Raw genomic sequence first — 22,894 nt, 5'->3', positions numbered from 1 at the left:
CAAGTGGGGACAACAAGAAAATGAGTCACCCTGACATCTCACTAAATGGAGATGCTGGTGTGGCTCGATTTGAATTTGTCATTCAATCTTAAAGCATTATAAGCTAGGAAATGCTCATCTGGTTCTCTACATGATGGAAGTTTTCAAAGCTGGTCCTTACCTTTGAGAGTCCTCCAACTTCCAAGTAAAAGCAGAAAATGAATACATTCCAGGCGACCCACAGGGCTGTCCAGATAGAGTACTAAACAAAGATGGAAGGAAAAACCAGTTAAATCATTGAGTGATAAACACAAGATAATAAAAGGCAGAGAAAATGCACTGATCAGTATTGATGGATTGATTGATTGATATTTATTGTCACATATACCGAAGTACAGTGAAAAGTAGTTTTCTGTGGCCAAGGGAACATACACAGTACGTGCATAGTAGACAAAAGAATAAATGACAGAGTACATTGACAATGGTGCATCAACAAAGTGATTGGTTACAGTGCGAAACAAGGGCCAAACAAGAGCAGCGTAGGGCGTCGTCAACAGTGTTCTTACAGGGAACAGATCAGCCCAAGGGAGAGTCGTTGAGGAGTCTGGCAGCTGTGGGGAAGCAGCCGTTCCTATGTCTGGATGTGCGGGTCTTCGCACTTATGTATCTTCTACCTGATGGAAGGGTCTGGAAGAGGGCAAAGCCTGGATGTAAGGGGTCTCTGACAATGCTGTCTGCCTTTCTGAGGCAGCGGGAGGTGTATACAGAATCAATGTGCGGGTGGCAAGCTTGTGTGATGCGTTGGGCTGAGTTCACCACACTCTGCAGTTTCTTGCGATCTTGGGCCGAGCAGTTGCCATACTAGGCTGTGATGCAGCCGGATAGGATGCTCTCTATGGCATATCTGTAGAAGTTTGTGAGAGTCGATGCAGACATGCCGAATTTCTTTAGCTTCTGTAGGAAGTAGAGACGTTGTTGGGCTTTCTTGACTGTTGCATCAACGTGAGTGGGCCAGGACAGACTGTTGGTGATGGTGACCCCCAGGAACTTAAAGCTATCGACCATGTCTACTTGGGGCCTCAGCTGTTTACAAATGACTTGAAAATGAAAAATGAAAATCGTTTATTGTCACGAGTAGGCTTCAATGAAGTTACTGTGAAAAGCCCCTAGTCGCCACATTCCGGCGCCTGTCCGGGGAGGCTGGTACGGGAGGAAGAATGTATGTTTGCTAAATTTGCTGATAACGTAAAGATATGCAGAACAGGACTCCCAGATCACTCTACCCCAGAGTTTTGCAATTTCTCTTTCTGTAATCAATATGCTGTTTTGTATTCTCCCTGCCAAAGTGGACATGTTTACATTTTCTCACATTATACTCCATCTACCAAAGTTTTGTCGACTTACTTTATCTATCCATACCGTTTTAAAGATTCCTTGAACAAAGAATATTACAGCACAGGAACAGGCCCTTTGGCTCACGAAGCCTGTGTCGATCCAGATTCCTCATTTAGATCTACTACTTATTGCCCAAATGATCTGTGCCCCCCCCATCCCCCGATCATTCATGTGTCTTATCAAGATACATCTTAAACGTTGCTATCATGCCTGCCTCCACCACGTCCACTGGCAACGCATTCCAGGCACCCATCACCCTCTGCATGAAAAACTTTCCCCACACATCTCCCCTAAACCTCTCACCTTGAACATGTGCCCCCTTGAGTCTTATAAGTTCATAAGATATAGGAGCAGAATTAAGTCATTCAGCCCATTGAGTCTGTTCCATTCTCATCTGCTACCTACAATACTACAGATCAAGAGCTGGATTGCAAAATCAGACAGAGCATCTCCTCCCTGGAACACATGACCTTGGAGCAGGAGTAGGCAATTTAGCCTCCCGAGCCTAAACGCCTTCAATGTGATCATGGCTGATCCCATCATGGCCTAAACTCCACTGTCCTACCAATTAAAAATCTGTCTAACGCCTCCTTAAATTTACTCACTGTCCCGGCATCTGGAGTAGCGAATTCCACAGATTCACAACCTTTGGGAGAAGTAGTTTCTCCTCAAATCTTTAAAATTTGCTACCTCTTATTCTAAGACTATGACTTCTCATTTTAGAATGCCCCACAAGAGGAAGCATCTGCTCCACATCTACTTTATCCATATCTTTTAGCATTTTGCATGCCTCAATTTGATCTCCCCTCATTCTTCTAAACTCTAGAGAGTGCAGGTCTAAACCGTTCAATCTCTCTCGATATGACAAACCCCTCATCTCTGGAATCAACCTCGTGAACTTCCCATGATTACCGCTAATCCCATGTGATCTCACCTTCTGAACTAACCTTTTGTGCGGCACCTTATCAAACGTCTTCCGGAAGTCTAGATATACTACATCTACAGGATCCCCACCATCCACTTTGCTCTTTATATCTTCACTTTGCTTGTTACGTCTTCCACCATGGGAACACGTTTCTGACTATTCACCCTGTCTACCCTATTGTAATTTTGTAGACCTTAATCAGGTCTCCCTTTATCCTCCGTCTTTCCAACTGAAACAATCTGAGCTTACTCAACCTCTCCTCATAGCTAACACCCGCTTGACCAGGCAACATCCTGGTAAATCTTCTTTGCACTCTCTCCAAAGCATCCACATCCTCCTGGTAGTCTGCACACAATGTTCCAATTGTGGCCTAACTAAAGTTCGATACAACTGTAACATGACCTGTCAACTCTTGTACTCAGTGCCCTGGCTGATGAAGGCAAGCATGCCGTCTGCCTTCTTGACCACCTTATCCACCTGCATTGCCACTTTCATGGACCTATGGACCGGAATGCCCAGATCCCTCTGTGTGTCAATGCTCCTAAGGGTTCTTCCACCCTCTTCACAGCTTACTTTCCTAACTCTCTCCATATAATCAATAAATTTAGCAACCATACACTTGGCCCATTCATCCAAGTTATTGATATTAATTGTAAATTGTTGAGGCATGTTGGTAGCACAGTGGTTAGCACAGTTGCTTCACAGCTCCAGGGTCCCAGTTCGATTCTTGGCTTGGGTCACTGTCTGTGTGGAGTCTGCACGTTCTCCCCGTGTCTGCGTGAGTTTCCTCCGGGTGCTTTGGTTTTCTCCCACAGTCCAAACATGGGCAGATTAGGTGGATTGGCCATGCTAAATTGCCCTTAGCACCCAAAAAGGTTAGGTGGGGTAACTGGGTTACGGGTATAAGGTGGAGCCGTGGGCTTCAGAAGGGTGCTCTTTCCAAGAGCCGGAGCAGACTTGATGGGCCGAATGGCTTCCTTCTCGTTGTAAATTCTATGAAAATTATCTAGAATCTGGAAAGGTCCCAGTGGATTTGGAAAATATTGAATGTGACTCCTCTGCTCAGGAAAGGAGGGGTACAGAAAATAAACTGCAGGCCAGTTCGCCTAACATTTGTCATAAAGTACATTGGTGGAATCTATTATTTTGGAGGTTATGGTGAAGCATATTTGTCACCATGCACTGTCCCATCAGTTCTATTTGGAATGCTTCTATAGGTTTCGCATAGGGGTAATCTGATCAGCTCCAACCCAAAGGTCTCTCCTCCCCAATTTCAAAAATCCTTCTCGCTCTCATCCCCTAGTCTTGCCTTTCTGCCTCTAAACTGTCTGATATTGCATCAGCCTGAATCCAACAAACAGCATTGGGGGACCCACATGGTGCTCGCAACCCAATGAGTATTTAAACAAAGCTGGAGTCTCCTTCTCTATGCTTACAGGACAAAGAGCTGACCGACATTCTCTACCAGTCAACCACCTAAAATCTCCCTCATAGTTTAGAGCGGTCATGAAAATGATGTAATGCAAAATTCTCCATTGAAGCATTATTCACTGCCATTTTTAGCACTTTAGCAGAGTATAAACAGTGGAGGAACATTTTCCAGGTAAAGAAAAATCAGTGAGAAGCTATTTGTGCTAGAATTCTGCCATCAAGACTTCCTCAAGTTTCTTGTACTTTTTGAGTCTTCCTTAATCCACCTGCAAAGCCTTGAATCCTGGTAGGATCGGGTTGAATTTTTTTTACTGTCCATGTACTGAGGTACAGTGAAAAGTATTGTTCTGTGTACAGTCCAGACAGATCATTTCATACATGAAGAAATCATAGGACATACATAAATACACAATGTAAATAACATAGACATTGGGTGAAGTATACAGAGTGCAGTACTACTCAGTAGAGAATATGTGTGAAAAGATCAGTTCAGTCCATAAGAGGGTCATTTCGGAGTCTGGTAACAGTGGGGAAGAAATTGTTTTGAATCTGTTAGTGCGTGTTCTCAGACTTTTGTATCTCCTGCCCGATGGAAGAAGTTGGAAGAGGGAATAAGCCGGGTGAGAGGGGTCTTTTGATTATGCTGCCTGCTTTCCCAAGGCAGCGGGAGGTGTAGACAGAGTCAATGAATGGTAGGCTCCACGTATCAAAGTCAAAGGCAGTGACTCAGCAGCTGTTAGTTCTTTCGATTGACCTAATAATGCATTCTGTGATCTATAAAATACACAAAGTGCTAGAATCGATGTTTCGGGCTTTCTCACATGCAAGAGTCAGGTGCTACTGAAAGCAAATTTCTGTGCTGGCAACTATGTTGAATGCTTTTATGTTTTGCCATTCAGTTTACCTGCATTGTTTCCAATAGGGTTCAGGCCACTAGTAAATATTCACCATCCCTTCCCCCACCTATTTTGTGGATTTCTCAGGAGATGATCTGAAAGTCCCTCGAGGTATCCGGGGCGCGATTCTCCCAAAACGGGAGAAATCATAAAGCTGGCGTCAAACCCGGGCGGGTTTGACGCCAGCGCGCCCCTTCCCGACCGGGAACCGATTCTGGTCCCCGGTCGGGGCTAGCAGCCCGACGCCGTAGGATCCGGCATGACGGGCTTAACAAATATCGTTAAGCCCTCTTGCCGGAGTTAGCGCCGGCTGACGCGTCATATGACGTCAGCCGCGCATGCGCGGATTGGAAGACTCCAACCCGCGCATGCGCGGATGACGTCATCGCGTATTTGCGCGAAACCCGCGCATGCGCGGGCCGGGTTGCCCCTCAGCCGCCCCGCGAATGGATACTGCGGGGCGGCGGAAGGAGAAAGAGTGCGCGGGCATCGGGCCCGCTGCCCGCGATCGGTGCCCACCGATCGCGGGCCCATGGCACCCTTGGCACGGCCGTGGTACTGCCGTGCCAATCGGTGCCATGGTTATGAAAAGCGAGTTTGTGACGCCGTTTTTACGAACAGCCAGACCAGGTGTGTTTGCCGTTCGTAAAAACGGCGTAAAGGGCTGGGACTTCGGCCCATCGAACAGCTGTGAATCGCTGCCAGCCGTAAAAAAACGGCGGCAGCGATTCGGGTCGGGAGTTGGACGGGGGGTGGGGGAGAATAGCGGGAGGGCGGGAAAAATGTCGGGAAGGCCCTCCCGCTATTCTCCGACCCGTCGTGGGGGTCGGAGAATTTCGCCCCCGGTCTTCCATTTTTAGGGAAGAGGAGGAGCAGCACAGGAATGTGCGCATTTAAGAAGGTTTTAATGCACCAGCTATTACTCCTCACCAGATACTATAAAAATGTCAATTTCACCACATCCCCAGAATGTCATTGGCTGCTCTCCCCTTTGAGAGCTGACTGGTGGTGATTTACCCTGAAGGTCACCACACCTGAAGCAGGGGCAAGGTTGAGAAAGTGGGACCTTCACAAATAGCTTCAACCAGTACGGGAATTGGAATTGGACCCTATTGGCATCGCACTGCATCACGAACCAGCCATCCAGCCAACTGCTAACTGACCCTCCAACCAGATACTATAGAGGCAGCACAGATGAAATGAAGGCTATACTGAGGAATTGTGTTCCAGCAGAAAGGGTTTTATCAAAGAATTAGTCGGACAATTATGTTATCTACTGTAGGGGCCTGTCTGCCGCACCCATCTACCTGCATGGCCTTGTATCTATAAAGATGAACCATACCCCCAGCTCTTCTGACACCGGCTCACATTATGCAACCATGGGTATTCTGTGCAATACTGGCCAGGCTGCAGTATGGACATTCACCTGGTTAATTAATACAAATTCATCAACTTTAGCATCGCAGCAAGACAGCAGGGAGATAGAGTTGTGCAGGTTGGCCAGCTTTCTCGAAGTCCTGACAATAATCAATGACATAGGCCGGGATTGTTCCCTACCCGGCGGGGCGGGGGTCCCAGCGTGTTGGAGTGGCGTGAACCACTCTGGCGTCGGGAAGTCTCCGCACCTTTAGGGGCCAAGCCCTCACATTGAGGGGCTAGGCCCGCGCCGGAGAGGTTGGCGCTCCGCCGGCTGGCATGGACGACCTTTTGGCGCCATGCCAGCCGGGGCCAAAAGGACTTCGCCGGCTGGCGTAAGTCCGCGCATGCGCGGGATCGTCAGCGACTGCTGACGTCATCCTGGCGCATGTGCAGGGGAGGGGGTCACTTCCGCCTCCGCCATGGTGAAGACCATGGCGAAGGCGGAAGGAAAAGAGTGGCCCCACTGCACAGGCCCGCCCACCGATCAGTGGGCCATGACACCAGCCCCCGGCGATTCCCCACCCGGCGGGGGTCGGAGAATCCCGCCGATAGGGTATGCGGCGGCACCCCCTGGGGCCAGATCGCCCCGCGCCCCCCCCCCCCCCCCGGACCCCGGAGCCCGCCTGTGCCGCCAATCCCGCCAGTCAGGTAGGTGTTTTGATTCCCGCCGGCGGGAGAGGCTTGACAGTGGCGGGACTTTGGCCCATTGCGGGCCTGAGAATCGCCGGGGGGGGGCGCCGACCGGCGCGGCGCGATTCCCGCCCCCATCGAATCTCCAGTGGCGGAGAATTCGGGACACGGCGGGGGCGGAATTGACGCCGGCCCCCGGCAATTCCCCACCCAGCGGGGGGGGGGTCGGAGAATCCCGCCCATAGGGCGGGATTCTCCTCTTGCCGACGCCAAAATCGTATTCGGCGATCGGGTGGAAAATCCCTTTTTTAGCCGAAATTGGGATGCTCCAGCCCCTCCAAAACAGCATCATTGGTGAGTACGCCGCACGCCATTGGGATGGCGTCAGGGTGTCACCTGGAGGCCCTCCCCCAATTCTCCGGCCGTTTCTATTGGAAACTCCAGAGGTTTTATGTAGCACGGCTGTGAGCCCCCCACAGGGCAGAGCATCGGTGCGGGGCCGCCGACGACTTTTATCGTAAAACTAAAGACACTTCTTCCTGACAAAGCCTCAAAATCGGAGAATCCAGCCCATATACTTTGATTTGCATTCTCCCACAAAATACCTCTTGGTCAATAATAACAATAACTCAGTTAATGAAGGAGTCATGTCAACAAATAGATGCTAAATTTCTGTGCCATGAGTCACAGATACAGCATTAATGTCAACTAATATCTGTAGGGATGAAGATATATTGAATTGAAGTGTCAAGAATTGAAGGTTCAGTGACCACCAGAGCTACATTTGATTCTCTGGATCGAATACTTGAGTCATGTATCGCCAAAGAAAAGTCATTGCTCAACTTTCTTATCATCCCAAGTTTGTTCCATAGTAGTTTGTACGTGTTCAAGACAGGCATCGAGCTGTCTGAATTCATTCCAAGCAGTTTCTTAATGCACGCTTAACTTCCAAGAACACTTGCCTATCTAAACTCAGCAAACTCTTCCAATAGAGCATATACCATCACGAGGAACCTTGTCAAAAGTTCTCCCAATCAACATGTAACTTTGTTACAAAATCAGTGGAAGCCACTTTACTTGGTTTATCCTAGCTTCACCCAAATCTACAGAGACAAATCGAGGAAAAAAGCATGCGTAAATAATCAGTGTAAGCTACTCAACACATGCACTTGAATGTTCCTCCTAAATGATAAAGAACAAACTTCCATTCATATGGAGTCTCATCCATCACAACCAGAGCACGTTGCAAACAACAGAACTTTTGTTGTTGTGCAGACAAGCATGTCAGACAATTTGTAAGCTGGAAGATCTAACCAACAATAAATTAATGAGACCAGATGACCTATTTTTGAGCATATTGGTTAAAATGGAATAACTTTCAGACACTGGAAAAATTCTCCCTGTAAGCCATGGGATCTCTTACATCCACTCGAGTAGGTTTTTTGGGTCAAAGTCCCATTCAATAATGCACTTCGGTGCCAGCTTAGATTATGGGTAAAATTTTCCCAAAATCTGTCAGAGTGTTAGGCTCTGACTGAAAATTAGCGTGCATCTCCCCAGAAACACAGCTGAGTTCTCAAACCAAACTTTCTGGCACTTAGTGCACAGAAAAACTGGGGGTGTGGTTTATGCTGTCACTCTGGCAGGGCAAGGCCCAATAGAGTCAGCGAGGCCGGCTCCACAGAGACTGAGGCACCATCTTTAAAGGGCGCCCCCATCTGCGTTTGAAATATACTTCACCTAACCCCAATTTTTGCAAACCAGTAGTGCATTGCGCCAGCGTGTTGTCACTCTGCCTGGCTGGTAAGATATGGTGAGGCAAAGGAGCAGCTTTTGGCCTTATAATTATATTCAAATTTATTTTAAAATATGCTAATCAGGCTCATGACCTTACGAAGTGTGAACCTGACTGCAACATCGGGAGGGGGGGTGGAGGGGGAGGGGGGAGGGGGGGGTAGTAAAATCACCAAGCCAGCCCTGTGGCTGACAAATACGGGTTTGGGACCTGCCTATTAAGGTCTTGATGCCCATGGTAAAACAATTTCCAGAGTGGCTTGGTGGTGAAAATGGTGTGAGTAGTTGGCATCTGTGTCTTGTGCCCAAGCTAGGAGATTCATGTGTATCTGTATATGGAGGAAAATAACAAAGGTATTGTCCACATTTGCACTCCTTGCATCCTCATCAATAAACACATTTATGCAATGAGAAACAGGTGACAGTTAATTCTAAGGAATTCTAAATTCTTATGGACTGCGCTTGCCAATGTTCAAATTTACCAACACTTCTTTTCTCCCGATTCATTATTAGGCATTCAAAACTAATGAAGCCCTGATCAGGTTTGTGAGGTGTTACCATAGAATCCGTATGGGAAAAGCGAGAGGGTTTAATCTTCTGCCTCGATTCAATTCTGGGTGAGAATGGCATTCCACTAATTTAAATCCAGCAGCCAAAAACAATTTTTTCCTTTAACAAGCATCTTGAAAAAGTCAATTCTTTTTCTGGCATCATCATATCATCTTCTGCTTCATGACAGAAATGAGTAAAACAACGGGATTATTAGTCCCACAGCGCTGGTGCATTGGTCATGTCAGGTATTTATTCACTGAGCAGAAACAGAAGGAGGGAGGCAGCCTGAGTAAAACAGGGCAGAGGTGCTGCATGACTCACTGAACAAACTGCCCAAAGCAGAAGATCTCCTGCCGAAGCACAGAGAGCAGTGCATGTTGCTGAAGCTCATGATCACTAGGGAGGTTGTTATCTTTCTGCACCATCTGGTCCACAAAACCTGCAGTGACAGTCAACCATATTCACCACACTGCTAGTGGCAGCAAAGGTTACCACTGCCGTCAATATTTACACAATCGAGACATTCCAAAGCACCCGCAGGATATCTCAGGAATCAATGGTCTCCTGCTCACTAAGCAGATATTTGAAGTCCAATTTCACTACGCTCGCAGGTAATTATCCTTCAGTTGTGGCACCAGAAACAACATCAGACTGCTCGGTTCCCCAAGGTTTTGCTTGGCACTGATTGCATTTGTGCAACTTTTGGTACACTTAAAGTTATTTTTCAACAAATGGCAAATAATATGAGGGCCAAAACAAAAATCAATACTGGTTAATGCATTGGAAGTACACATAAATGTCTGCCCTAGTGCTACTCGAGGACACCGAGTACAGACCTGGGAGTTTGGTGAATGAGGGAGTTCAGTGAAGGGGGGAACTATAAAGTAATTAAGAAAAATAAATTTAATTGACACAATAGATATGGTGGGACAGGTGATGTATCATGGCTGCAGCATGTGAGATCTCCTGGATACCACTGCAATCCATGCCAATTACTTCTGTAGTAAGTCTCTGTGACTTGGGAAACTTTAGCTCAGAATTGATGAGCCAGAGGCCAAGCTGCAGACATCGTAACACATCAAGGAGGGGGTAAGTTAACTCAACACTTTGTTTTAGAAAGCAGTTACACCCCTTAGGATAGTGCCATCTGATTTGGTCAGTGGTCAACAACAAATCAGATAAGTACAAGGATCAAGAAAGTGGGAATTAAGGAGCCTTGCAATTGAACGAGTTCAAGGTTCTGACTCGAGCTTGTATGGACAAGAGCAAGAGCTGTCATGTGGATGTGTAGACTGACTATGGCACCATGGTACAGAGAACCGTTAAAGTGGGAGAGTTGAAAGGAATATAGTAGTAGTAGAGGACAATATAATCAGGGAGGTAGACACTGTTCTCTGCAGCTGAGAGTGACAATCCAGAATGCAGTGTTGCCTGCCTGCTGCCAGAGTTCTAGAGATCCATTTGAGGCTGGAGAGAAACTCGGAAGAAGAGGATCTAGTTGTCAGAGATAAGACTGAGAAAGAGATTTTCCATAGGGAAAGTGAGGAGCTAGGCACTAAATTAAAAAAACAGAACCTCAAAGGTCGTAATCTCTGGATTATCACCTGAGCCACTGCAAATTGGCATAGGGTAAATAATATTACAGAGATGATTTTATGACTCTAAGACTGGTGTTGGAGAAATAGCTTGCGGTTTTAGTGCACTGGCACCAATATTGGGAAAGTAGGGCCAGTACTATTGAGATGTAATCTGAACTGTGGAACCAGTTTTCTGGTGAGTTATATAGCAAGGGAAGTAGAGAGGGCTTTAAACTAAATAGTTGGGGGGGGGGGGGGGGGGGGATGATGATGTAAGGGAAGTTTGAGTAAATCAAAGTGGAATGACAACATTTGCACTAAAATAGATGAATTGTCAGCTCAAACAGAAATTTATATTTATGACCCTGATCGTTATTGCAGAGACATGACTACAAGGAAACCAAAACTGAGACCTGAACATGCAATGGTACGTGACATTCAGGAAGCTGGGGAAAGGTGGTAGAGTAGCTCTGTTAAATAAAGAGGGCATTAGCATAGCAGTGAGAGATGACTTTAGTTGTAAAGATCAAAATGTAGAATCAGTTTGGATGGAATTTAGAAACAGCGAGGGGCAGGAAATATTGGTGGGAGTGGTTTATGAGGCACCAAACAGCAATGGTAATGCAAATCACAGTATGATCAGGAAATTAACGGTGCACATAACAAGGATAATACAGTAATTACAGGAGTTTGCAATCGACATATAGACTGGGTGAACCTAATTGGTATTAATGTGGAGGATAAATTCTGAATATTTGAGTGATGGTTTTCTAGAGCAATCCATTTGGAATGGGCTATTTTAGATCAAGTATTGTGCAATGAAAAAGGGCTAATTAATAATCTTGTTTTAAAGAGACCTTTAGGAAAGAGTGAGCATAGCATAGTAGAATTTTACATTAAGTTCGAAAGTGATGCAGTTCAATCAGAAAAAGGGTCTTAAATATAAACAAAGGAAACTATGAGGAACAATTGGTTATGGTGAATTGGGAAAATACATTCTAAGGAACGACAGTAGACTAGGCAGAGAAATAAAACAGACACTTTGTGTCTGTCTTCATAAGGGAACAATCTACCAGATATAATGGATAAACAAGGAACGAGTGTATGTGAGGAATTGCAAGATATTAAAATGAGTTTTAAAAATATACTAGAAAAATTACTGGGACTTAAAGTAAATAAATTCCTTGAGCCTAGGGATCTACATCGCAGCGTGTTGAAAGAGGTGACTGTAGAGATGGCAGGTGCATTGGTGGTCATCTTTCAACATTCTATAAATGTTGGAATGGTCCCTGCAGGTTGGATTGTGGCCACTGTAACCCTACTGTTTAAGAAAGGAGGGTGGGAAATAACAGAGAACTGCAGACCTGAAGTACAGACTAACACCAGTAATGAGAAACTGCTAGAATCTATAATGAAAGATGTGAAAAGAGGACACTTAGAAAATAATGGTATGATTGGGCAGAGTTGACATAAATTTAGAAAAGCAAAGCCATGTTTCACAAATCTGTTGGAATTTTGGACGATGTAACTGTCATAATATCCACTCATGTATATAATGAGATGCAGACAGGCAGTGATTGACACATAGGATGACCAGTAAGCATACAACACAGTACAGCCAATCACCAGACAGGACACTACCACTATAAAGCCAGAGGACACTAGGTTTCCCGCTCTCTTGGGACCCAGCTACTGAGACAGTCAGAGTCCATGAACTAGCAAGTGCAAACACCATGCGGTAGCTAGTAAGTCTGGTCAGGCTAATACAAGGTCACCAGTCAGATCAGTATAGTGTCAACCCACAGCTGAATATGTATAGCAGTTCTATAGTTGAATAAAACAGTGTTGAATCTTCTCCAGTGTTAGACGTCTGTTTCTAACTTCCCTCCATCCAGTGCAGTCCACATCGAACCAACCTGCCTAACACATCAGTAACTAGCAGAATAGCCAAGGGGGAAACATGAAAGGGGTGCATTTTACATTTTCAGAAAGCTTTTGATAAGCTCCCATACCACAGGTTAGTAAACAAAATTAGAATGCATGAGATTGTTTTCTGTTTGTTAACCAGTTCTCAGAGTGTAGGAATAAAGGGATCATTCTCAGGTTAGCAGGCTGTGGTTAGTGGGGCACCACAAGGATCAGTGATTGGGCCCAAGCTATTCACAATCTATATCAATGATTTGGATGTAGGAATTAATTGTAATATTTCTAAATTTGCAGATGGCACAAAATTAAGTGGAAATGTGAACTGTGAAGCGGATGCAAAGAAGTTTCAAGGGGATTTGGGGAGGCTAAGTAATTGGGCAAAGATTTGGCAACTGGAATACAATGTGGAGAAATGTGAAGTTATACACTTCGCTAGGAAAAACAGAAATACAGAGTATTGTTTGAATGATAAGAGTCTGAGAAATGTTGAACCTCAAAGCGGCTTAAATGACATTATTCATGAGTTACAGAAAGCTAACTTGCAAGTTCAGTTTGTTACAAGAGGATTTGGGTATGTCTTACTGCAATTATAAAGAGCCTTGGTGAGACTACACCTGCAGTATTGTACACAGTAGTGTATACAGTTTTCGTCTCCTTACCCAAGGAAAGATATACTTGCCACTGAGGGATTGCAACAAAGGCTCATTAAGCTAGTTCCAGGAATGGAAGGATTGTTCTATGAGGAAAGATTAAATAGACTGGTTCTATTTTCTCTGGAGTTTAGAAGAATGAGGGGTGATCTCATTGAAACATATAAACTTCTTACAGGACTTGACAGGGTAGATGCAGGAAGGGTGTTCTAGAACCAGAGGCACAGTCTCAGCATAAGGGGCAATTTAGGACTGAGATGAGGAGGATTTTTTTCACTCAGTGGGTGGTGAATCTTTGGAATGATCCGTGGAGGCTCAGTCATTGAGTATGTTCACGACAGAAGTCAATAGATTACTATTAGAGGGGCCTCACGGTAGCATGGTGGTTAGCATGAATGCTTCACAGCTCCAGGGTCCCAGGTTCGATTCCTGGCTGGGTCACTGTCTGTGTGGAGTCTGCACGTCCTCCCCGTGTGTGCGTGGGTTTCCTCCAGGTGCTCCGGTTTCCTCCCACAGTCCAAAGATGTGCGGGTTAGGTGGATTGGCTATGCTAAATTGCCCGTAGTGTAAGGTTAATGGGGGATTGTTGGGTTACGGGTATACGTGTTATGTGGGTTTAAGTATGTTCTATGTTCTAAGTAGGGTGATCATTGCTCGGCACAACATCGAGGGCCGAAGGGCCTGTTCTGTGCTGTACTGTTCTATGTTCTATGTTCTATGTACATCATAAAAACAACAACAGATACGGTGATAGAGTGGAAAATTAGTGTTGAAGTAGATCAGCCATGATCTCATTAAATGGAAGAGCAAGTTCAAAGGGCTGAATGGCGTACTCCTGCTCCTATTTATGTTATTATTTTCTTACATGGTCCTAGAAATTCCGCTGCTTGGCAAATTTGGGCTCTAGAGAGCGAAGGGTTATAAATAGAGACGTAGATTACAAAAGCAAGGGAAAGATGGTGGAGTGGCAGTGCTGGTGAAAGAGGAAATTAATGCAATAGCGAGGAAGGACATTAGCTCTTATAATATGGAATATGTATGGGTAGAACTGAGAAACACCTAGGGCAAAAATAATTAGTGGGTGTTGCATATAGACACCCAAACTGCAGTGGTGATGTTGGGAATGGCATTCATCAGGATACATGCGATAAAGGAACACCTATAATTATGGATGATGCATATATATTGGACAACTCAAATTAGCCATAAACTGTAGAGGAGGAATTCCTGGAGTGTATACGGGATAGTTTTCTGGACCAATATGCTGAGGTACCAACTAGAGAACAGGCCATCCCATACTGGGTACTGTGTAATAAGAAGGGAATCATTGGCAATCTAGTTGTGTGAGACCCCTTGGGGATGAGCGACCATAAAATGATAGAATTTTTCATCAAAGTGGAGAGGGAAGTAATTGATTTTGAGACTGATGACAGTGGATATGCAATGGCAAACATTCAAGGAGCGGATGAGGGAACTACAGCAATTGTTTATTCCTGTCTAAAATGGGAAAGGTGGCCAATCATGGCTTAAAAGAGAAATTAGAGATAGTATTCGATCCACGGAAGAAGCTTACAAATTGGCCAAGAAAAACAACAAGTCTGGAGACTGGGAGCAGTTTACAATTTAGCAAAGAAGGACCAAGTGATTGATTAAGAAGGAGAAAATGGAGTACGAGAATAAGCTTGCAGGGAACGTAAAAACTGACTGTAAAAGTTTCTATAGTACGTGAAACCACGATGGTGGGTGTGTCCGGAACTTGGGGTCACAGTCTGAGGATACGAAGTAGACCATTTAGGACAGAGATCAGGGGAGATATCTTCACTCAGATAGTGGTAAGTCTGTGGAATTTGTTACCACAGGAAGTAGGTGAGGCCAAAACATTGTGGGCTGGATTCTCCGATTTGAAGACTAAGTGCTGATGCCGGCGTGGGAACAGTGGCATTTCATGCCAGAAAAAACGGCACAAAAGCTGCATTGATCCTCCTGCGGATAAGGCCGGAGAATTGTCGGGTCCGTGGCCATACATGCATACGGCGGCTTCCTGCAACAGTCGCGCCGTGAAACATGGTGCTGGTACGCGCGGACCCGGCCTGCCACATACTGTCCCCCAGTAACCCCCCTCGTCATCCCCGGACCACACCCCACCAGTGCCCCCAGCCCCCGCTAAAGCACCTCCTGCCTACGGATGCCCCCCCCCCCCCACACCACCCCCCCGTTGATTGTGGCGGTGCTGGACTCAGTCCGCAGTTCAGAAAAAAAATGGCACGAGTGATCCACGCCGGAACTCGACCCATCAAGGGCTGAGCATCGGGGGAGGGCCTCAGGTGCCATCCATACAGCATGCGGCGTACTCCCCGAGTACGTTATTTTTGAGGAAATGAAAATGAAAAAATGAAAATCGCTTATTGTCACAAGTAGGCTTCAATGATGTTACTGTGAAAAGCCCCTAGTCACCATATTCCAGCGCCTGTCCGGGGAGGCTGGTACGGGAATCGAACTGTGCTGCTGGCCTGCTTGGTCTGCTTTAAAAGCCAGTGATTTAGCCGAGTGAGCTAAACCAGGGCGGAGCATCACAAAAGCGGCGCCGCCCGCGATTCCGGCGTAAACCGGGATTCTCCGGCTGATTGCCGAACGCGATTTCCGCATCGGCGACCAGAGAATCCCACCCTGTACATGTTCAAAAAACCGTTAGATATAGTACTTAGGGCAAAGGAGATCAAGGAATATGGGGGGGAAATTGGGATTAGGCTATTGAGTTGGATGATCAGCCATGATCATGATGAATGGCGGAGCAGGCTTGAAGGGCTGAATGGCCTCCTCACTCCTATTTTCTATGTTTCTATGTTATGATGAACTATTATAAAACTTTGGTTTGGCCTCAACTGAAGCATTGTATCCAATTCTGGGCACTGCATTTTCAGGAGGAAGTAAAAACTTTAGAGCAGATGCAGAAAAGATTCATGAGAATCATTGCAGGGGTGAGGGATTTCTGTCACATGGAGAGATTGGACAAGCTGGGGTTATTCCATTGAAGGTTAAGAGGAGGCTGATAGAAAAGTTCAAATTCATGAGCGGTCTAAACAGAATAGATAGAGAAAAGCAGTTCCCATTGACAGAAGGGTCAAAAACTAGTGGACGCAACAGATAATTAGCAAAATAAGTGATTGGAATGGCAACATGAGGAACACCTTTCTTTTCAACCAGTGAGTGGTTAGGACATAAAATGCACCACATGAGAATATGACCAAGGCAGATACAGTCGGGGCTTCCAAAAGGGAATTGGATAAGCATCTGAAGAGAAAAAAGTTTCAGAACTACGGGAAAAGGCAGGGGAGTTGGACAAGCTGAGATGCTCCTACAGAGAGGTGGCATAAACATAATGGGTCAAATGGCATCCTTCTGCCATAAGTAGCCAGCCCCAGAATGGTGAAGTTGGAGATCCTGAGACATTGGGCCTTGGAACTCATTGTCAGAGAACAGACACACTGCAACCGCCTTAGACAAAACCCACAGATTTGGGTCAGCAGTCCACGATCAGAAGAAGCAGGGGTTAGAGCACTTGGAGTCTGTGATTGGGACGGAGGAGGGGCAGCACCAATAGAGTTAGGCAAGTGAGGCCAGGTTTTGGGAGCAATGATTGGGTCCTTTAATGCATAATCAAGCAGCAGGGGTGCACCTCAGCGAAGTTACTTTCTTGATTGAGGCGTTGATGGGACCAGTTTTAAGCGCAGCCCATGTTGATGCTGACACTTGAATTTTAGACTATTAGGAGGAAGGTAACACTCTGGAATGAATTTCTCCCTTTGGGTGGAGAGATATCCGGACAATGCAGCCCCCAAGTTATGTGTCCTGGGATCTGGTTCCCTCTGGCTGATATTGAGGAAGTTAGTTTAGCGATACGCTGGATCCTATTGGCTCCACGTAGAAACTGCAATTGTAAAAACACCTCAAGAGGAATCCATAAGTGATTCAGAAATGTTGTTACCTATTTTGGCAACATCCCTGTGCACTTGTATTCAAGTAAGATGTCTTCTTTAACTCATTACATTGCCATTTTCTATTTTGCCCATTTTTCATGCATCTACCCAGAAAAATTCCAAAGTCTCCCAATTGTGGCATTCCATTCTTTGTTAAATGTTTCCAGGGCTTTTTACTCCATTACACTCTCAGAAAGTTTATTCCATATATTAGTGGCTCTATGTGTGGAAACTGAACTTTCTTATATCACCTGTAGAACTGACTTTTATTCCCTTGCACACGTGTTTGGTAGTTTTACTTCCACAGCTCACTTAAATATTTATATATATTAATTCATATTCTAAGTTAGCTGTGTCTATGCACTCAATCTCATATCATTATACAGTCAGCTCTCAAATACATCAAGGGCAATTTTAATTTTGAGTGAATGTTGATCATTGGCAAAAGAGTCTGATACAATGTGAGGGAAAAAGATTGTGGCGAATTGTGGTTATCTAGATTGCACTGCCTGAAAAGGCTGGAGGAAGTAGATTCAATAATAACTTTCGAGAGGGATTCACTAATAATTTTCTAAAGACAACTGGATAAATACTGGAAAAGTTAAAAAAAATTGCTGTGCTATGGGGAAGGAGTGGAATATTGAGATTAATTTAAATAATTGGCGCAGGTATGATGAGTTGCATGGTCCCCTCTCTGTTGTATTATTCCACAATTCTACAAAATCACACACAATTTTGCACAAGCTCACACCGAATGTAATATTATTCAGTCCATCCAAAAGGAGCATTGTTTTAGAATGTGGAAAGTGCACATTGCTTAAGTGAGGGTTCTTCTGTGTCTATCCTTTGCTCTATCTGATCTTTGAAATATTGGGTTCACGAATTGCATCCATTCCTCAGCACTAACTACCTTTACTATATAAAGCAGAAAGAAAATTCACCTAAATCAAGTAGAAAATGTGACTTTTATACATGCAATCTGCGCTGGTCTCTTGTGTATTTTTTTAGCTGGAAAATAAAGTGCCTGTTGAATACAGGGTGCAATATATTAACAGGAACAGAAGGCTCTGGGGAGTAAAATGGGGCTGTCCCAAATCATAAACAAATTGAGCTAGGTATTTCTTTTGTCAGTGAATCAGCAATAGTTTGATGCTTTAAGATTCATTAAAATTCCCCCTTTCCAATGAAAGCTGCCTATTATTTCACGAGCTCCGTAGCCCTCAGCACACTGTCTAGGAAAAATGCTTCATGAGTTAACAAGAGAAAGAGGGTTGAAATGGATCATGTTGCACCTGTTTTCTGGGTACAACCCAGATTCCTGGGCGTACCCCAATCGGAAACCCTGGCTCATCCAAAGGGTTCACTCTCTGCTGAAGTTCCGGACGGAGGCTTTCAAATCTGATGACCCTGACCAATATAAAAAATCCAGATTCGACGTACGGAAAGCCATCAGGGATGCCAAAAGACAATACCACATCAAACTAGAGTCCCAGGCCAACGACACTAACCCATGACGACTATGGCAGGGCCTACACAAGATCACAGCAAGGCTAGGTAGAAATCTGGGGATGGAGTATCTCTCCCCGATGATCTGAACAAGTTCTCTGCCCGCTTTGAGTAGTCAGCCAATGCGTTAGTGCCACCCACCCCAACAGCCCTGGACACACCCATACCCACTATTACAGCCTCAGAGATAAGAGCTGCCTTCTTGAAAGTGAATCCGCGGAAAGCGATGGGCCCCGACGGAGTCCCTGGGCGAGCACTCAGAATCTGCACAGACCAGCTGGCGAGCGTATTCGCGGAAATCTTTTAACACCTCACTCCCCCGCTCTGAGGTCCCCACCTCCTTCAAGAAGGCCACCATAATAACAGTACCAAAGAAGAACAAGGAAGCCTGCCTCAACGACTACCGACCGGTGGCTCTGAAGTCTGTAATCATGAAATGCTTCGAGGGGCTAGTCATGAGACAGATCAATGCCAGCCCCCAGATAGTCTCGATCCATTGCAGTTCGCCTATCACCTCAACCGGTCCACAGCAGATGCTATCACTCTGGCTCTACAATCAACACTCAAACACCTCGACAACAAGGACACCTATGTAAGGCTGCTGTTCATAGACTTCAGTTCCACCTTCACACCATTATCCCGACAAGACTTATAACCAAACTCTACAATTTTGGACTTGACCCCTTCCTTTGCAGCTGGATCCTTGGCTTCCTCACCAACAGATCACAATCTGTCAGGATAGGCAACAGCACCTCCTCCACAATAGTCCTCAACACCGGGCCGCAAGGATGTGTGTTCAGTCCTCTACTGTACTCCCTATACACATGACTGTGTGACAAGATTTAACTCCAACTCAATCTATAAGTTTGCGGATGATGTGACTGAGGTGGGTCGTATCTCAAACAACGACGAATCAGACTACAGGAGGGAGATAAATCATTAGGTTGCATTGTGTACCGAAAACAACCTCGCTCTAAATGTTGGAAAGACCAAGGAACTGATCATTGACTTCAGGAAGAGTAGTACGATGCCAGCTCCCCCCCCCCCCCCCCCCCCCCCCACCCTCCATCAATGGCTCCGAAGTGGAGATGGTTAATAGCTTTAAGTTTCTGGGGGTCACCATCACCAACAGTCTGCCCTGGTTCACTCACGTTGATGCAACAGATAAGAAAGCCCAACACCGTCTCTACTACCTACGGAAGTTAATGAAATTTGGCATGTCTGTATCGACTCTCACAAACTTCTACAGATGTGCCACAGAGAGCATCCTATCCAGCTGCATCACAGCCTGGTATGGCAACTGCTCGGCCCAAGATCGCAAGAAACTGCAGAGTGTGGTGAACTCAGCCCAACGCATCACACAAGCTTGCCACCCGCACATTGACACACCTCCTCTCCCAAGGAGTCCCTAACCTCCCCTTATGACCTCCTGACACTTACCTTTACTCCGGCTCTCTGCACTCAGTTACACGCATGTTGTTGCAGTGCTTCTTCCAGCCACTGTAGCGCTGTGCCTGGTGGGTTGGAGAGCTGCTGGCCAATCTTATCAGCCTAGTGCAAATGGATGTCCCACCTTCTGCCAATCAACACTTGAAGGTTTCCTCGACATTTCAGCAGAAATACCAGTTGATTTCTTTGAAAGCCCTTCCTCTTTGACTTCCCTTGGCCAGAAACCCTTTGTGAAGTTGGTTTCTCAGGATTCTTGCTGAGATGCTGCACACAAAATGGCTATTCAAAGCCTGTGTCTTCAGTTCCAAGATTTAAAATGGCTGCTATTGTGTGATCTGGGCAAAATGCCACGGTATCTTCCAAATAATCATATTTAGCAATCTGAAGTCCCCTTATCAACAGTCGTGTCCAAAAAGGGACCAAGGTTGTCACACCTTCAGGGAAAACCATTGTCTGTTTCAGAACTTGTTGAATTTCAGAAGTCTCTTAATGTCTGGTTATGTCTGCCTGCATTCCATTTAAAACTTTCTGGAAGCTTGACCATATTGCAGCTGTAAAGGTTGGAGACTTATGACAGCATTTTTAAGGTTTCTTTTGTCTATTTAAAAAGGAAGATTAGCTTTTTTTTAAAACAAAATCTATAATGTCTCAATTACACATTCATGGGCTCCCCTTACAGGAGCACAAATGACTCCCTAGTTAATAGCCACTACCTGCTTACAATTAAATAATTTTTATGCAATTGATAGTTTTCCTTCTCCATCTTTAAATTAAAATTAGACTTTATGAGAGTGAGCTAATGACCTTATTATGGACGATTTGGGATGCGACGAGGCTGGTAAATCTCATGAGAGGCTTCTCACAAGACTTACACCACTCGTTAAGCTTTGAGATCTAACGAGATTTCACAAGGCATCACGATCTGGATCCGGCCCTCAATTAAGATTTGCATATTTAAGTGTGCAGTTAAGCTCACTTAAATATGCTTGCCCCGGGATTAGCCAAGGCACGGGACCTAATGGCCTCACCTGGGAGACTGCGAGCAGGTGCCATTTAGCACTGGTTTCCACAAACGTGGACTAGGCAAACTGGGAATGGGGGGGGGGGGAGATCAGGGGTCTCTGGGTGGGTCGAGCTCTGAGCAGGATGGTATCCTAGCACTCCAGATGCCTGTGTGCGAACCTGGCAATGCCAGAGTGCCCAGGTGGCATGTCTAGGCTGTTAGGGCCACTGCCAGGGTGCCAGGCTGGCAGTGCCAAGGTGCCCAGGTGGCATCTTGCTCATGGCAGTTATCAGGCCCGGGGGTGCCCTTCCCTTATGAGATGGGGTGTAGGGTCTCAAGGACCTCCTAATTAGTAAGTTGGGGCATTGGGGGGGATTCTGGAGGCGTTGGTGGAGGATCAGAGATCGGGGTGCCATTGGCGGGCTGAGCTCGTCAGTGCACAAAATGAGCCGGTGTGTTCCTCGCCAAGGCCCGAAAATGAAGCAGAGTCCTGTTTAATAGCGGGGTAATTCTTGGCATTGCAAACACCAGGAAACACCCCACTAAACACACCCAAAACAGGACACCGTTTCATTTCCATTAAATTGCACCCTATGCGCACAAACACGTTTTCAACCAAATTAAGCAAAAGAGCTCCCCCGTTCTATAGAAAGCATTACATTGCAAGGCATTTCTCCTCTAGGATCCCAAGCAAGTGGTTAACACATGCATTTCTTTATTTGAAACAATACAACAGTAATGACTCAAGATTTCCTTTCCAGAATTTGTTTCAAGCCTACAAGGTCAATCAATCCGTAATCCTTTCACACTCACTTTTCATAGTGTCTACAATATCCCTCAATGAATAATTATCTATGTAACATTTAATGGGTATATCTTCTGATTGCCTATTGTACAGTATTTCACTTAAAATATTTGCCAAGTAGAACTCCATATCCACTAGTTTCAGAAAACCTCATGTTTCGGCAGCCAGATAATCTCTAACAACATTTATTTTTGTTTCTTACCTTCCCAAATTATGGAGCATTTTCCATTCTCACCTACTAGAAATGTTATGAAATCAGCTACACTAGAATCTCAGAAAGATTTGCAAGTGAAGCTTCACTAAAAATTTCTAGTTTCATATTCTTTGGGTCACCTAAGGATAAGGACATGAGAACGCATTTACCTAGTCCAATTTTGTTAATATTTTCCTTGTCCTTAAAACATTCTCTATTTTAAGGTGTTTTATTGTGCTGCAACACATCAAAACTAGCATATGTTCCAGTCTGAGTGTCGAACCAATTCAACTAACAATCAAGATATACAGTAGCTCTGCCTCTTCTTTAGATATTAAATTGGTGTGGATTCTCCACCATGGTGGATCAAGGGATTAAGTATTTAATATTGTGCCCCCAAAGTCCATTGTAGGGCCCCTCCCATTCAAAATGCAAATCCTGTCCACCCCCCCATCAGAAACCCCTCTCATCAGAGACACCCCACTGGCAGAGACAACCCCCACCAGAGGCACCCCTCTCCCACTAACAGAAACTCCCCACTAGCAGAGACACCCCCCACAATCGGAGGCACCCTCACAATCAAAGACACCCACCATCAGACACCCACCCATCAGAACTCCCATTAGACCATCCCCCTTCAAACACCTCACCCCCATCAGACACCTTCCATCTCAGAGATCCGTCTCCCCCCCCCCCCCCCCCCCCACATCATATCAGAGACCCTGCACTGTCAGCCATCCCTGCCTAAAAGCTAAAGAGCAGTCCAGGCAGAAACAGTGAAAAGTCA

The 22,894-nt window shown here is 45.5% G+C and overlaps 1 protein-coding gene across 3 annotated transcripts in view; it reads right to left on the bottom strand.

Moving 5' to 3' along the window:
- The window catches only part of LOC119972561 (sodium/potassium-transporting ATPase subunit beta-1-interacting protein 3), a 610,138-nt gene that overhangs the window by 284,687 nt on the left and 302,557 nt on the right, over positions 1–22,894 (bottom strand). For all 3 annotated transcript variants that reach the window (XM_038809469.1, XM_038809467.1, XM_038809468.1), the window contains exon 3: positions 161–241. In XM_038809469.1, coding sequence (XP_038665397.1) covers positions 161–241 — 81 coding nt within the window. The remainder of the gene's footprint in view (positions 1–160; positions 242–22,894) is intronic.

This window comes from Scyliorhinus canicula, chromosome 10 (assembly GCF_902713615.1).
Source record: "Scyliorhinus canicula chromosome 10, sScyCan1.1, whole genome shotgun sequence".
NCBI classification, from domain to species: Eukaryota; Metazoa; Chordata; class Chondrichthyes; order Carcharhiniformes; family Scyliorhinidae; genus Scyliorhinus; species Scyliorhinus canicula.
The sequence above is the reverse complement of the archived record's forward strand: the minus strand, read 5'-3'. Positions and strand labels throughout refer to the sequence as shown.